We start from the raw sequence: 18,325 nt of genomic DNA, 5'->3' as shown, positions 1-18,325 counted from the left end.
TTATACATTACCCAAAATGTTGTTTTTTTTTGTTTTATTTTTTTTTTTTTTTTACATTTTTGGGGACAGACTATTCATACATGTACGTACGTACAAACAAACAAACAAGTACCCTGTCCCGCTTTTCTAGCTCATCATGTGACATATGACCTATTATTATCTGAAGTGCTTGTCAGGTCACCTGTTTCTATTATTCTATTCCCCCCCTCTCTCTCTCTCTCTCTCTCTCTCTCTCTCTATCCCCCCCCCCCCGCCCGCAGACGTAATCGGACGCCGATGCGACAACTAGGAAAGTCTTGCTCCAAAGGTTGAAAACGTATTTTACTGAATCTAGGGGGAGATAACTCCAAACAGCACGCACTTTACGGTGTGTCTGCGGTGATATTAACACGTGTATATTGAACAAGTGTTTGCTTTATTATTTACGTGGGACGCAGACGGCCTTTATTTTTGTTCACCCGTATTTTCTATAACTCAATTACTGCGTCATGGCTTCTAACAATAGGGATCCAGCAACCAGCCAACTAAGCGACTATAAAAAGTCACAAATGGTACGTAAAGTGTTGCTTACTACTAGTGGTTTGGGAATGTTTGTTTGTTTGTTTGTTTTTATTTTTTATTGATTTTGTTTTAATTTTAAAATAAATGGTAGTACTTGTGCAGTTTGACACACCCTAGCAAAGTTAGAAAGCCGTTGTTTACATGAGTAACGGCTTTGTTAACTTCTCCCTTCCCTGGCGGAACTCTCCTAAAATGAAAACAATTAATTTGCGTACCTATGCTAACTTGCACTCGAATTGTCGAAATGGGGTTCTTATTTTAGTCACGTGAATTATTTAGAATTCGTAAGCAGCTCATGTTTACATACAACATATTTTAGTGAAAAGAATGACATTTAAAAAAAAAAAAAATATTTTAAGTGGATTTGTATAATGCACACACACCCCTTGTATTAAATTTTTTTTTTTTTTTCTGTTCGTGTTTTTTCAATTTTTTATTTTTATTTTGTGGATTATCATCCATTGGGGTATTATTTTACTTTAAGGCCCGTCTCCCGTTTGTATAACAATATGTATATTGTTTGTTTTTTGTTTTGTTTTTTTGTTTTTTAGATTTCGGTGTATTTTAAAATAATATGATAACCGTTTGCGTCACAAATTTATTGTTTGCATAGTATTAACCACTGAACCCTGAGACTATTTTCCGCCACTTCAAAACCTTCGCATAAACGAAGGCTGTTAAATGTGCACTCGCGTACCAAACTGCCTTCTCACATAGCGTAGTAATCTGTGGCGAAAATGTAAAATTAGATGGAAAACAAGTAGTTTTCCAGATATTAAGCCATGTAATTCTATATGTTATCAGTGGTGGCTATTTCTGTACGCACAAGCGCGCGCATATTTTCTTTCGTTTGCCTGCTTTCCAGCTGACTATAAGATGGTGGTCTTCAAGTCCAATGTAAACAAGTTCTTGACGAGCTGTTCTTAAGTAATCCAATTTATCAAACTTACACTTCTAACGATTACTATGATATTGTCCTTTTGACTACTGACTGTGCACTCTTGAACTCTTATCCTCGAGTGGCCTTCGAGCCTTGATAAGTGGTGATTCCTTTGTAAAAAAAAAAATGCTCGACTGAGCTCCAATCTATGGTCCCCCCTTTCAAACTTTCACAAAACACTCGACTAGCTACAACGACTATATATGATCTCTCCCACTCTATGCGTAAATCTAAGTGCAGATTCCATGAACAAAGCTTCTTTCCCAGAACTGCCTGCCTTCGGAACACTGTTCTGCTGGCTGCTTCCCATTTGAATACAACATAGTAGTCTTCAAGTCCAATGTAAACAAGTTCTTGTTGAGCAGTCCCCATAAATAATCTAAATTCCCTTCAATTTACACCATTAACGATTACTACACTACCGCATTACATTCATTAACCCTTATCCTCAAGTGGCCTTCGGGCCTTAATAAGTGGTGACTCTCAAGTAAAAAAAAAAAGAAAAAAAAAACGGTACTGGTGCATTGTACAAACCGGGTTTCTTATAATTGTCCGATATAGCTGGATCAACAATGTGTAGGTACTTGTGCATCTGTTACCACACTGAAATAACATTATTTAGAAAGCCATTCTTAACATGGGGAGAGGAGACTGTTTTGTAACTATTTTGTACTTTCACCTAACAATTTAATAAATAAAAAATATTATAAAAATTAAATTCAACTTGAAAATACTATTTAAAATGTAGAAGGTGCTTGTTAACAAAATCAACAGATCGATTTTATTTTTAAATATAATGTTTTAAGCGAAAACAGCAGTACTTAATTGTCATGTCGATAATAGTAATATATCTAAAAGTTATGAAAACTCATTGAGTAGAATAACTGCTGTTTTTAGAAAAATAAAGTCTATCGCTATGGTCTAAAACAGTACATCAGTCATTAAAGTGACGAAAAAGAAGATAAGTATATCCTCTGTATTTGCAATCTTCAAGGTGTTCACATTTAGGAAAAATGCAATTTCCCCCAATTTTCCATAAAAATTACTTTTAATTATAAATAATTTTCTACTCAAAGAATTTTCGTAATTTTTGGATATATTACTATTTTCGACAGGACAATTAAGTACATAATTTTGTTTTTGCTTAAAACGACATTTTTTAAAAAAATCAGTCTGTTGACTCTATCTTAACAAGCACGAAATATAATAATAATTTGAACAAGTTTTTAGGCGTTTTTCAGGGTACTCAGCATGTTCCAGCGGCGATGTCAAGTGCCAGTCAAGCCCAATTGAACATTTACAAAAGATCTGGTTCCTAATATGCACAATTAACAACTTTCAGGTCATACGCTGCACTAGCACCCTTATTTTTTTTTAATTGAAAAATATAAGAAATAGAGTTATCTCCCTTACAATTAAAATTGTTATTTCTTTCTCTGTATAAGTTTCTAGGATATACAAACAAATAAAAAATTAAAAACAAAAATGACTTTGTAGTATTTGGATTCATCAGACTACTGTTCTCATCCTGAATGTCATTTTTCACAACGTTTCGGTCGATGTAACCTCCAACCTTCTTCAGGTGTATATTGTCGAACTCTGGAATGTTTCTGTCGAATTCGGAAATTTGGACGGAATTTTGAATGGAACCCTTTATGTTACTATTCAAGCCTCCATGGAGAGTTTTTTCCCCATGTGAAGCCAAAATTATTTTCAGCCAGCCCTCACAAGTTCAGACCTCAGCATGTGGTGATATCTGTAGCCAATAAATTAAGCTTTCAAAATCATATAGCGTTTACCTAGTTCTAGCCTATAATTTAGGAGCTATGGCAGCATTTGCAGGAAAAATTAGCCGAAAATGACCTAAAAATCGTGATAAATTACAGATTTGAGATTAGAAATTCAGTCATTTAAGCATAATTTACTGCATAATCATTCATATTATTTGGATTCATTCTTATCTTGAGTTATCTCCCTTACAACTAAAATTGTTATTTCTTTCTCTGTATAAGTTTCTAAGACATACAGACAAATAATAAATTAAAAACAAAAATGATTTTGTATTATTTGGATTCATCAGACTACTGTTCTCATCCTGAATGTCATTTTCACAACGTTTAGGTCGATGTAACCTCCAACCTTCTTCAGGTGTATATTGTCGAACTCTGGAATGTTTCTGTCGAATTCGGAAATTTGGACGGAATTTTTAATGGAACCCTTTATTCACTTCATGACATGGCGCAGTGGTCAGAGCACTTGGAAAAATCAATTGTAAAGGTGATATTCTCTTGGAGATTCAATTCTCAGTGTGAGAGATCTAAAAAATACAATTGTGAATTATTTAGGCCCTCTATCCAATCATGGCTGACAGAATGAGAGCATCCTACCGCCGTGAAATAAATAAAGGGTTCCATTCAAAATCCTATCCAAATTCCTGAGTTCGACAGAAACATTCCTCAATTCGTCGAGATACACCTGAAGAAGGTCGGAGGTTACATCGACCGAAACATGAAAATGACACTCAAGATGAGAACAGTAGTCCAAAGAATACAAATTAGTAATACACACGGACGAAAAAACGCTTTGGATAATCACAGATTTCAAGGTAGTTCTACTAAAATAGCCATATTTTTTAAACCAAAGCACTTCAAGTCTTCAAATTACTACTGTTTTGTTCGGAAATGAATATACTTTCAAATGAATTAATAAATATGAATGTACATTATATATTTTAAGAGTTTTAAGCAAATAAAGTGATAAAAATGTGAACGTCATAAAATGGCGTTTTCGGTAAGGTTTTGTAATGACCCCCCCTGTTTTCTAAAGGTCCGTACCGTGATTGTATGAAGAATTTCGTCATGAAATTTGGGAACCAATTAGAAGAGGTGTTAATCTTAATACTGTCAAGTGTCCGAAATATTTTTGACCATTTCTTTTTTTGTCGTGTTAAAAATAAGACTTTAATATGACGAGTATTGAACATTTTGAAAAAAAAATTATTCGGACACCCAGTAGTAAGTAAATCAATCTTTTTACTATCTTTATCAATTAAAAGTATTATTTTATGTTGAGTAGGACCGCGGTAATTGATAATTTAAAAGGACCTACCCGAAAAAAAAATTGTTATATTTCTCGAATTTGGTCAAATGAAGTTAGTATTTTAAAGAAGCAGCAGCAGCTCCAGCCTGTAGAATCAGCCATAGCACAGCACAGTGTAAACAACACGCGTTCTTTAATTTTTATTCAAGAACGAATTAAGAAAAATATGAAAATATGAATATAAATGTTCTTATACGTTTAATGAGAGCTATTTTGTTATCAGAATAACATTAGTTTAGAACTATTCGGTTTTCAGAATGTATAATAACAATCCCAACCAATTCGGCATTATGAATCTGTTGCAATTTCTTACATAGCTCGTCAAATTTAAAAACATGGTTAAAAAACAAAAACTACAATTAGGAAGCTTGCATGCACTTTTATTCTTTAAATTAGTCTTGAACAACGAATTAAAACAATGTTTTACTGCGAACAGCCACAAATGTTTTTTTTTTAAATCAAAATAAGTCTCAAAATCTCGTTCATACATAGATTCGAAAAAGTTGTCAAAAAACAAATATATAACAAATAAATGTTATCAAAGGCAAGATAAGTTACTTTTCTACCTAACTGGATATATTTTTTGTGTTTTTATTCAATGTAACATGTTTATTCAGCTCGAAATACATACAGTGTTTACCGATGTATTGGAAAATTAAAAATAGCGCCCGGCCCGACTCTCTTTGACACGGTAAGTTTGAGAAAAGGAGTTAAAAATAAAAAAAAAACTATACAAAATACTGTTAAAAACTCACCGAATATATGTCAGCCTATGTCACGGTAACATATTGAGCGAGTTTCTAGCAGTATTTTGTCTACTTTTTTATTTTTAACTCTTTTCCCCAAACTCACCGTTTCAAGAGAGTCGGGCGGCGGGCGCCATTTTAAATTTTCCAAAACATTAGTAAACACTGTTTTCAAGCTGAATAAACATGTTACATTAAATAAAAACACTAAAAAATTATCCAGTAAGGTAGAAAAGTAACTTGCTTTTGATAACATTTATTTGTTATATATTTGTTTTTTTTGACAACTTTTTCGAATCTATGTGTATAGTAATACAAACCCTCAAAATCTATATCAATATTCTTGAAATTTTAAAAGCAGTTAGAAAACACATCAAACTACAATTAGGAAGCTTTCTATTTTGTTTTTTTTTTTTCTACTTATTAAGCGAAAGATATTTTACAACCTGCTCCAGCGTAGTATAAACGGCCTATGGAATTAACACCTTCAATCTCGAAAATAGAAATCAACAAATTTTTGAACGCTCTCTTTGAAAAAAAGCTCTCTTAACTTTACCTCTAATACAAATTATGTGTGGCAAGTCTCCTCCTAAAACACTCTTTAACCCTAACAATAACACTAAGTTCGAGTGGCAAGCGCCCCCCCCCAACAAAATATCTCTGTAAGCCACATACAAGCATCTAAAACAAACAAAAAATAGACCCTTCCTTAAAGAAAAATACACATAAAAATAAATTGGTTAACTGTCCTAAAATGCTAGAATGGCCAGGAAATGATGAATTATTTTACATTAAATTTTTGTGAAACTAACCGCTCCCCCTCTAATATTGTTTTTGTTAGCTTTGTCTCTGTCAAGTTTTCAGTATGTTCGCACATAATTTTCCTTAGCCCTACAATTAATTCAAAGACCGAATGGCAACCCTCCTCATATTCTCATTGCATAGAAACCCTCTTAAAACTACACATAATCATCTTAAAAAAAAAAAAAAGCATGCATATTTTCCCATAGAAAAAAAAAGTTAACTGCCCTAAAATGCTAGAATGACCTGTAATAGGAACTTATTTTACATTCAATTCTAAAATAATTTGTTTATCTTTCATTAAAGTATTTCATGGCATTTTATACATAATTTCCTAAAAAGGTAGAATCACATTTTGGAGGGGTGGTCAGAAGGAGTTGAGTGGGGTTAAACAGAAGGTGTTAATCTACAATAATACCAAAGAAATATTGCAATATATTCATTTTTAAATGGTCTTATGTTTAGATTTAAGTTTTTTGTACATAAAGCACATTACAATTCAACTTTGAGTTCTCCAACTTCTTTTCTGTTTATGGATACATAGCATTTATAAGGAATTGTTGCATATTTATGCACATTTACTGCAGATTATTTGGAAACCATAAACTTTGGGAGATTTTCAGTTGCATATTCTGATTCCTTGTACAAAAATACACTTATATGGTAAATTTCATTTCTTAGTCTTGTGTTTTAACAAAGATATGACATTTTTACTGAAAAAGTAGTGTAAAAAATGTGACGAAACGCATATGGTCTTAAAGAGGGAAAAATATCCAAACGTGTGAGGTACAAAAATAGCCATAACTTCCTTAATTTTAATCAGATTTCAAAAATTTAAAAAGATTCTTTCTTAGCTCATCAAGCTCTTTCTATGCATACCAATATTGAAATATTCAATGCTATTTCAATTTTTTCATGTGTCGAATTCGGAAATTTGGACGGAATTTTGAATGGAACCCTTTATGTTACTATTCAAGCCTCCATGGAGAGTTTTTTCCCCATGTGAAGCCAAAATTATTTTCAGCCAGCCCTCACAAGTTCAGACCTCAGCATGTGGTGATATCTGTAGCCAATAAATTAAGCTTTCAAAATCATATAGCGTTTACCTAGTTCTAGCCTATAATTTAGGAGCTATGGCAGCATTTGCAGGAAAAATTAGCCGAAAATGACCTAAAAATCGTGATAAATTACAGATTTGAGATTAGAAATTCAGTCATTTAAGCATAATTTACTGCATAATCATTCATATTATTTGGATTCATTCTTATCTTGAGTTATCTCCCTTACAACTAAAATTGTTATTTCTTTCTCTGTATAAGTTTCTAAGACATACAGACAAATAATAAATTAAAAACAAAAATGATTTTGTATTATTTGGATTCATCAGACTACTGTTCTCATCCTGAATGTCATTTTCACAACGTTTAGGTCGATGTAACCTCCAACCTTCTTCAGGTGTATATTGTCGAACTCTGGAATGTTTCTGTCGAATTCGGAAATTTGGACGGAATTTTTAATGGAACCCTTTATTCACTTCATGACATGGCGCAGTGGTCAGAGCACTTGGAAAAATCAATTGTAAAGGTGATATTCTCTTGGAGATTCAATTCTCAGTGTGAGAGATCTAAAAAATACAATTGTGAATTATTTAGGCCCTCTATCCAATCATGGCTGACAGAATGAGAGCATCCTACCGCCGTGAAATAAATAAAGGGTTCCATTCAAAATCCTATCCAAATTCCTGAGTTCGACAGAAACATTCCTCAATTCGTCGAGATACACCTGAAGAAGGTCGGAGGTTACATCGACCGAAACATGAAAATGACACTCAAGATGAGAACAGTAGTCCAAAGAATACAAATAATACGAATAACCAATCCTCATCTCAAAAAATCAGAAACGTCAAAAATGACTTCACTGCAATCAGGACAATGTAAAAATTTCAAAGATATACAAACAAATTGTCTCCCTCACAACTAAAATTATTTCTTTCTCTGTAAAAATTTCAAAGATATACAAAACAAATAAAAAATTAAAAACAAAAATAACTTCACTACAATCTGGACAATGTCGGGTAGATTTTTCTGAATTCTGAGGATTAACAACCAGTGTTTTTCTCGGGTTACCTTAAGAATATTGATTCTTGTTCTTCTTTTTTCAAAAATGCATATATTCATTAAATGATGTGCTGTTTTCATGCAATATATAATGATGTTGGCCTAGGGGTTGAATATTAGGTTGCAGACTCAAGGTTGACTGGGTTTGAATCTTTTGACTGGCAGTAATTATATTTAATATTTAAAAAAAAAAAAAAATGATAATTTGAACAATTTTCGAGCATTTTTAACAGCGCTCAGCATATTTCAGCAATGATGTCAGGTGCCAGTCAAGCCCGAGTGGACATTTACGAGAAATCCGATTCATAACATGCACAATTTCCGACTTCAAGTTCGTACAATGCACAAGCACCTTTATAAGCATACAAAATTCCATTAAAATATGGCTATTTTTTTATTATCTAACTTTGCGTAATTCACCCCTTAAATAAATTAAAGTGCTTATTTAGAATTACACTTATTAAAAAAAACAAAAATATAAAAAAATTTTTGTGTACATAATCGTCACGAAACGAAGATGTCATATTCCAAAAATCATGTAAATTTATCGAGTAGTTTTATTTTTGTTTGATTTTTTTAACTCAGAAAATCAAATTTTATGAAGAAGTGAAACGAGGTCCGAGTGCTGCCATTTTGTTTTAAAATTCAAGGGCAACAATTCAATTCAGCTTGCAAAATTTTGTTTTAAAATTCAAGGGCGACAATTCAATTCAGCTTGCAAGATTTTGTTTGTATTCAAAATAATTAATCGCTAAAAATCATTAATTTTGATTCTTTTAATTTAAAAAAGAAAACTTTGATTTTTAGAATATGACAATTTACGTGATTTTTAGAATATGACATCTTCATTGCATGATGAGTGCATACATGAAAGATTTTTCTGTTTTTTTTTTTTTTTTTTTTTTTTTCAATGAGCATCATCTTAAATAAGAACCAAAATTCAAAATCTACTATTTGGGGGCTAATACGTTTCAACAGACTTAAAAATATCTACAAAGAAGGATTAAAAAATAATGATGAAGTCAAAAGTTGATTATTAGAGTATTCGGGCCTCTTTTGAACAGATATTGCATTTAAAATTGTTGCTGATATTAAGACCTTTATTGTCTAATGTATTCTCTAATGGTTTTCAGTTGTCGCCATGTTGTCTTTACTGCAGATGATAAAAATCGAAGCAAAACAATGCACATCTTTTTTTTTTTTTTTACATAGAACTCATCACTTATCAAGGCCTGTAAGCTACTCAAGGATAAGGGTTAATGAGTGTACGGTAGTCAATGGAAAAATATAGTAAATGTTAGTAGTGGAAATTTGGTAAATTGTATTACTTAAGGGGACGGTTCAACAAAAATTTGTTTATGTTGACTTGAAGACAATCATATTGTAGTTGATTGAAGATGGATGCTTTTATTAGATAACTTGTGAATTTGCGATATTTATTTTTTTTTAATAGATGCAAATGTTAATATTAATTATATTGGTTGCAGTTTTTAATTTATATTTTTTTATTTAATTTATTTATTTATTTATTTAGTTTATTTAATTTAATTAATTTTATTTATTTATTTTATTTAATTTATTTTATTTATTTAATTTAATTTCTTTTATTTAATTTCTTTTATTGAATTTATAAAGTGTATAATACTACTGTTAAATTTATTATTGGAATTTGTTGTTGCCAATTTGCAGTTTGTGATTCGCTTGCTGTTTTCCTCAAAATAAAACGCATTCTCCAATTTTAACCTTTTGTTTTATTTTACTTCAGTCGAAGTTCTCAGAAATCAAGGGGCCCACGACCTGGGGTCTAACACTTGAACCCTATATGAGATACATAGACATTCGAATGTTCCATTTAAGTTCTTTATCTCTCAAACATTGAGTTAGTAAAGAAATTGAGAACATAATTTTCCTCTCCCCAATTAACCATTTTTATACATTGTAGCATATCTTTAATTTTGGTCTCTTGGTCTTACTGGATTCCAGGACAACAATTTATCTAGTCTGGTGGAGTATCCAGCTTTGTGCTATCACTTGAGGTAACATCACTTAGAGAAGGTGCACTATTCCTCGTAAAAGCTAATGTGGGTTAGCCATAATGAGGAAATATTATTTGGGCAGCGAATACTATGTGATTTTGAATATTTGGTCAGGGTTTGCTTCTATGGAAAAAGTATCCTCATGCCAGGTTGTTCTGACAAACTCCTGTACAGAGAGACCTTAGACATTCGAGGACAGTGTCTATGAATGTTTGTCCATGTGTTCTATGCAAAAAAAGAAAAAAATGTTGACACTATTTTTTAGTAGATTTTTCAAATAGTCATATTAATAAAGTGCCGCTTATTGTTGAATATGTTAGCAAAAGGGGTAGACAATCTCCATTTAAATTAAGTCAGGAATGACTCAGGAGGGGTGGGGGGTTGACAGCCGAGTTGTTGCAAGAATTACATACATAAATTTTGCCAACTGAGTTCCTTCTTTATTTCAGTTAGTGAGAGGGGAACCTATTACTTTACTTTCCCTAAACATGTCAGTTGAACTTATATAAGTAGAATACTTATTATTATTTTTGTCTAATCGAGAGTAGACAATGCATTGTGGGTGCATCATCAACAGCTCCCGTCACTCTAACTTCTCCTAATTTATCCCTCAGTCCTCATTTAGAAAGAGTGATTTTTCTGACAAAGGGGGAAGAAAAAACTGTATTCTAAGTTGATAGTATTTTTGCATGAGCCGTCACCTGAGCTGTTGAAAATTTCTGTTTCTATGTCTATCGTTGTAGCCATGTCACTAATAAGGGTGTTGGAGGTAAACGTTTTGTAAAATGTTTTTGACTCCTAATGGGGTATGAGACGAATGGATTCGCCAATCATTTTTATAACCAACGGCTGTGCTAAACAACCAATGAAAACGTCCCAAAATTATTATAAAAATTGTCGAATTTTTAGATTCAATCAGTTCACCGTTTGCTACGTCACGGACCGCATTTAATTCTTGGCTGCGATCTAGGTTACTGATCTGAACTACGCCGCCATCTTTGTTCAACATATCTCAGAACTTAAGAGGTTAACTACACCACGGACTGCATTTGATTCTTGGTTGCCATCTTGGTTACTGATCTGAACTACGCCGCCATTTTTGTTCAACACAATATCTGAAAACTTAACATGCTTTAACTTGGCTGATGTTATGTGCCTGATAGTCAGGAACCCAAACCTTGGATTACCCACTAAGGAGGCCGTCTTATTAGCATGTACAAAGTATTGAGGCTGCTGTATTGCCATTTGGTGATGGATTCTGGACCATGCAGTAGCTTCTGGTGGGGCTTCTCGATGCCATATTAGTGGGTAATTGTTACGGCTTTACCTTATCATGGTCTGCAAAAAAAAATATTTCTTCACTTCTTTTTCTCTTTTACGTTCCCTCTCTGCCTTGCTTTAACTAAATCTGTCGACCTGTTCCACAAATCCCAAAACTCCATGATGAAAAGTCTACCAAAACTCCATGATGAGTTTACTCCTGATCTGAAATGGAACACATACATCAAATCTGTTGCCAAGGTCGCTGGAAAAATGGTTGGATCATTGTACCGTTCCAGTAGATATCTCATTGCCGATGCAATCTCTACATGTATAAGAGCCAGGTTCGGCCAACAATGGAGTACTGTTGCTACATCTGGGCAGGAGCTGCTAGAAGCACTTTATTCTTCTTTGACAGATTTTAAAATAGACTTTGTAGCCTAGTGGGGGGGGGTACCTTTTTCTCTTCCCTGCAACCTCTTTCTCACAGAAGAGACGTTGTGAATCTGTCTCTGCTTTATTATTATTTTTATTTTATTTTTTTTTTTTTTTACACAGTGATCACCACTTATCAAGGCCCGGAAGCCACTCAGGGATAAGGGTTATTGCAAGTACATTACGTTAGTGTGGAGATTTGATGAAGTGTTTACTTAAGGGGGCGGTTCATTAGGAATTTGTTAACATTGGACTTGAAGACATCCAAGTTGTAGTCCGGTGGGAAGCAGGCAGACGGAACAGAGTTCCACAAGCGTGCAGTTCTAAGAAAGAAGCTTTTTTCATGGAATCCGCGTTTTGATTTAGGCACAGATATAGAGTGGGGGAAATTTTTCACAGTGGATTCAGCTAGACGAGTGTTTTTCGTGAAAGATTGGTGAGGGGGGACCAGAAATTGGAGTTCAGACGAGCACCTTCCATGGAAATAACGATAAAACAAGGATATGCTCGCAACGTCTCTTCTGTGGGAGAAAGGTTGCAGGGTAGAGAAAAGGGCATTCCCCACTAAGCCACGAAGTCTATTTTGTACTCTGTCAAGGTAGGATAAGCTGTTTTTAGCAGCTCCTGCCCAGATATGGCAGCAGTATTCCATCCTTGAACATACTTAGCTTTGGCAAGCGCTCATCTGAGCTAAAATCTGGCAATAGTTCCTTCCCCAGAACTGCTTTCCAAACTGTACTGACATGCAGAAGTTCAAGTGTAATGTGAACAGATATCTTGCTGCTCAACTCCCAACATAGTACCCCTGAAACTTATGTCCCCAACAGTAGCCCCCTACATAAAAGTGTCACTGTGCCTTGTTTGGGGTGAAAATGTAATAAATAAAAACATTTTTTAAATTCTCTCTAGTTCCTAAAAATCATATTCATAGAAATTTGCTTACGCAAGAACGAATTTTATAATGCTTTCTTTTTTTTTTTTTTGTGATGAACTTTTTTAACAAAAATATTTTGTAAAATGAAACTTTGCTAATTTTTTTTTTTATTTCGTTTTTAGATTAAATTATCTAAAAAAAAAAAAAAAAAAAAAAAAAACTAGAATAAATTAAATGTTTCTCTAACTGTTGTTTACTTAAAAAAGAATCGCAAAGGTCAGGACTTATCTCTTGTTTATCGGTTTTTATCCATTTTCTTTCCTCTTCTTTTAAATTTGCAGACGAATATTTCCGATTGAAGGTCACAGCTGTTAGTGTTGATAGAATCTGATTACGTAATTTTCAGATATGTCCTTACAGTTTTATTAAAGGCTCTGGCCGCCTGCCTATCTGTAACTCTTCAATCTGAAACTGCATTTTCATTACTAAGTGCGCAAGGATGCATTTTAAATATTTCCAAGCATTGTCACCCAATGATCGCTTTTGTGTTATTGTAGCCCGACTGTCCTTGTGATCACGCCACGATAAATAACGGTATTTATTTGCTTCCCCACTGAGCAAATTAGGCACAAGGCTGTTTTTTAATGTGGAGAGAAGAGGGGAAAGGGGTCCAGCTCCCTCGGGAGGAGGGGAGAGGGAGCTGATAGTGCTGCCTCTTGGTATATAGGGTTGCCCCTACATGGACCAGAAACTTATTGCCACAAGGGCAATGTTCTTTTAGTGCAGCATCTGCCGGAACAGATACTACACTTTGAGATATTAAATCCTTTATTCAGGCTAAAATTATAATGTAAGTTCAAACTGAACAAAAAACTTAGACACAAGGCCAACTCAAAGGGGGATCTTTGGTGCCTGGGCCACGGAGGCTGGGCGATTAACACCATGATAAATAACGCAAATGCAATTAGTTACACTCTGGGTATGTGTGTGATAAGCTGCATCAGCCAAAAGTAACAACTCCAATATAGTCCGAGATTGTCTCCAGGGATTTCCTTCTATGTCTGATCTGCCCTTGCCCAGCTTCAACTTCAATCTCCCTGATCTCCCTCTGGAATCTTCAAGCAACCAACTGCTCTTGGCCGTATCTAAAATCCAACTGTCCACCTTGGAGTTCAAGCCTCAACTAACTTAACATACAACTAGCGGCCACCCTCCTGTCAAGTGTTGCTTCTTTCTCTACCTATTGGTCATTCAGACACCCGGCACACCCTGAATTAAACCCTACCCTTATTTCTCTTTGCTGGTCCTGGATACGACGTTAAACTATATCCGATGGTGAGGCTCCAGCTTGCAGGCTTTTGGGAGTGTGGAGCCACCCTTTAATTGCCATTGCTCCCAGGTCCACTCTGACCCGGAGTGGTAGTACCTGTTAGGGTCCCAACTATGGGTTAAATAGAAACCGACTTAAAAAAAAAAATTTTCCTCAAAATCACTGAAAATGACCTGAAAAGGGTTGATATGTTGTAAAACAAAAAAAAAAAACAACCAACCAACCTGTCCATTGTCTCTTGATAAAGTTTCTTTTGGTTTTATTATTGGAATACTTTTGCGATGAAACAACACCTAGATGATGAAGATAAAAGTCTACAAATAAATAATTTATAAGTCTTTTTAGTATTCTTTAAATCTACTTCCTTTTTTTTTTTTGTCATCCATCCTTTGTCATTTTCCTTGCTCTCCAGCACTCAACGACTTCAGTCGAACATAGTGTCACATTCATGCTACAGTGAAAACAACACAAGACAAGTTGTCGGTATAACTCTGTTTTGGGTTGTCACAAAGCTTCAAAGACATGCAACAGCAAAGAAAGAATCCACGTGTATGATCATGTTGAAAGAAAGGATCAGTGTTCTAGAGTTAGTAGATGTAGAACAGTTGAGATAGCAGGTTCAGTTCACAGTAAAAGGTAAAGAAAAGATGGGAGAAAGTGATGAAAATGGATCTGTGGTGTAAATAAAGAAGAATCGTTTTCATCCAATTATTTCTTCATAATAATAGAAAGCCTAGGAAAAACATGGAAGGATGTGATAAAAATGCACTTGAGAGAAAGAGGTAGTGTTGAGATGATTAATTGGAATCGCAAATCAAAAAAAAAAAAATCAGAATTTATATCGAAATCGGAAAAAATATGGGTCTACTTTCCGATGCTTAAACGATTCTTTTTGTTGTTTTTATTTTCCATGGCTCATATTAATGTAAAATGGACATTAAACCAAATATGATAAGGGCAGAATGGATGAGAGTGCTCCGGTTCGTAGATGTAGAACAGTTGGGGCAGTAGGTTCAGTTCACAGGGGAGGATCAATAAAAACCCGGGAGGAAGGGGTAATGATGAACTTGAAAGACAGATAAAAACCTGGTAAGAAAGAGGTTAGTTTTGCAGTCAGTTCCTCAAAGCTGTCCAACACATGCCAACATGTACAATAGACATTAAACAGGATGATGATGATGATGATGATGATGATAAATGAATACATTGAAGCGAATTGGTGGATTGGCTTGAAAATGAAGTGATTGGCAGGTTCTTGTTTGCAGAGTGATAAAAGATAAGTTGAAATGAATATCAGGATAAATGATGCATGTATTAAAATGATGATACAAGAAATGTATTGCCAACAGTGAGTTTGCGGCTAAATTAAAAGACCAACTTACCTGATACTATGCTTATATGCTGTTTAAGTATGACAGCATTTTTAAAAGAGTTCTTTTTAACGTCTCACAAGGATGTCTTGGTAAATACGTCTTGTTCAAAATGACGAATTCAAGAAAGACAAAATAGTTTGCATCTTTGTATTTTTATAGATAAAGACCAAGCATGAAGCCACTTCATGTAAAGAGCTAAAAAAATACTACTTTGTAATGAAAGATAAGCTGAAATAGAAATGGAGAAGATTCACAAGAAAATGGACTAATGGTTATACATGTAACCCCCATACGTGTGCCCCCTCGACAGATCGTCGACTCCCAACGTCATGTACCATGGATTTTTCGTTCGACTATTCCTCTATTCCTCTTATGGCTGGATCGTTCTTTTCCCATTGGCAACTGTCGATGAGAACACACGCGGTTCACAAAATAGAAATATGAACAAAAGAAGAAAAACACTAACGTTAATGTTCACATATAAATTGACTGTTGGACTTGTGTGTGTGTGTGTGTGTGTGAGTCTTCTCCCCGTCCTATTGATGTTACATTCGTCTATCTCTGTTTCACAGTCAACTCTAAAATCGTCCATAACTCTATTTCACAGTCAACTCTATAACTGTTCAACTGTAGTCATTATCAACTCCCATGCGTCGTCTAGCGCATCTAGATCTCAACTGTCTGTCTCCTCTGTCTTTGTCTCTCAGGTCGCCAACCCCACCCTGGCTACCGGAAGCTGCCTTTCCCTGTTTTATCAGTAGGTTTCTATTGTTATTGTTTGCTATTTCCTATCTATTGTTGATCGTAGGATATTTCCTATTTCTTTGTTTATTCTAAGCTATTTCCTATCTATTGTTGATTGTAGGATATTTCCGATTTCTTTGTTTATTCTAAGCTATTTCCTATCGTTGATTGTAGAATATTTCCTATTTCTTTGTTTATTCTAAGCTATTTCCTATCGTTGATAGTGGGATATTTCTGATTTCTTTGTTTATTCTAAGCTATTTTCCATCTATTGTTGATTGTAGGATATTTCCTAACTCTTTGTTTATTCTAAGCTATTTACTATCTATTGTTGATTGTAAGGTATTTCCAATTTCTTTGTTTATTCTAAGCTATTTCCTCTTCCTTTGTCTATTCCCCCCCTCTCAGCACATAGTGGCTCAAATCCACCCCAAGGCCACTTTATAGTATCACATATGTATTAAAGCTCTAATGTAAGAAATGTTTCGCAAAGTGTGTTTGCAGCTTTTTTATGGAAATTGCTTCAGACGATGCGTCAATGTGATCGTGCCATACAGTTTTAAGAAAAGTGACTTATTCTCAGCATTTCCAACAATGCATTGCATCTTGTTATAAACGATGCATTTTAGTTTGTCTCGTCTGCCATGTACTTTACAAAACCTTGCCCCCTCGACACTGGTCTAAAACTGTCTTGCCACGACAGGGCCACATGTCCATCTCACGCAGCAAGCGTTTCGTCTTAGGTCTTCACTATGTGGTGCATTTTTTCCTTTTTTTGTCTGCTGATCTTGAGACCAACAAGTCAGACGAACTGGAACAAAGGAAGCAGGAAATAGATCAGACAATTCTGAGGAGCACATGTCATGCTAGTATTTGTAGAAAAGACTGAGACTAGCAACATCAAGATGGCGGGATACAATCGATCTCATTAAAATTTGATTTTCCTTTGTACAAAAACCAAAACTATTAGATCAAATTAAGTGAAAGAAATTTTTATGAGAACTTCATTTTATTACGAGTATATACAATATATATTTTTTTAATATTTTCATTTTTTAATATCTTGATTAAACTAAACAAGTGCCTAAATGAGGCTATTTTAAAAGACAAGGGAGATAATCTATTAACACAATAAAAAGGGGAGATAATCTGTTGGCACAAATTTTTTTATATATATCTTAAAGCAACAAATGATCGGACTGGTGTCCATATTACGACGTTCATTATGTGGCTTTGTAAAAGTTTCTTGTCGTCAAGTGTGTGCTATTTGTTGAGGGCCATTCATCGAAAAGGGCCAGAGTGTATCGGATGCACAGGTGTTTGTCTCTGAAAGAAAAGGAAGAGAAAAAGAGAAAAATTCTGTGTTTGGGCTTTTATCCTATTGCACTAATATTCAAGAATATTTTTTGCATTTTCATTGGTCGAAAGAAAACTGTTGATTTTGAACTTTTGTCCTCTGAAGAGTCAATACATAAAAACAAGATTCAATGTTACTGTTGAACATCAGTTGGCATCCGTTTCCTTGATATCTTTATAGTTTGAATACTTTCTAGAAGATACTGGGTTGTTACGGAAGGGACCACATGAAGGTGCTATTTACTTCCTTCCCCCTGCAGGAAGATATGACACAAGGTCGGAAGATGGGAAGAATCAAACCAACACTTGTTTAAGTAGGAGCACTCTGGCTGATTAAAAATTGCTTGGGCAGCCCCATCAGCATTTCTCAATAGAGGTGTCTCAAGCAGTAAGCAATAAATTTACTCCACCTGGAAGACAGGAGTCTACTGTCTGGTAGGATGGACCTCCTAGAACTGCACAGCCAACAGGAAAAGGGCCATTTCAAAATTGGCTCATACTCTGCTGGCTTTGGAGCCGAGGTAATTCCCACAAGGTTGCAAACATCCCTAAGTATCTGTGGAAGAAATAGCCTTGAACTTGACATACGCAGGTTGTAAGTCCGTGTCGGTAACCACTTAGCTACTGCCAACTTCCTGTTACTGTTGCTTTCA

General features: G+C 34.6%; 1 protein-coding gene across 1 annotated transcript in view; it reads left to right on the top strand.

Moving 5' to 3' along the window:
- The first annotated feature begins 259 nt into the window (after nucleotides 1–259).
- LOC145247977 (catalase-like) overlaps nucleotides 260–18,325 on the top strand; it is a 71,358-nt gene continuing 53,292 nt past the window's right edge. Inside the window, exon 1 of the mRNA XM_080109635.1 lies at nucleotides 260–551. Within this exon, the coding sequence (XP_079965761.1) occupies nucleotides 489–551 (63 nt within the window). The 5' untranslated portion in view covers nucleotides 260–488. The remainder of the gene's footprint in view (nucleotides 552–18,325) is intronic.

The sequence above is a fragment of the Euprymna scolopes genome, chromosome 26 (genome assembly GCF_053919585.1).
Source record: "Euprymna scolopes isolate OS-2025 chromosome 26, ASM5391958v1, whole genome shotgun sequence".
In the NCBI taxonomy this organism is placed as follows: Eukaryota; Metazoa; Mollusca; class Cephalopoda; order Sepiida; family Sepiolidae; genus Euprymna; species Euprymna scolopes.
The sequence above is the reverse complement of the archived record's forward strand: the minus strand, read 5'-3'. Positions and strand labels throughout refer to the sequence as shown.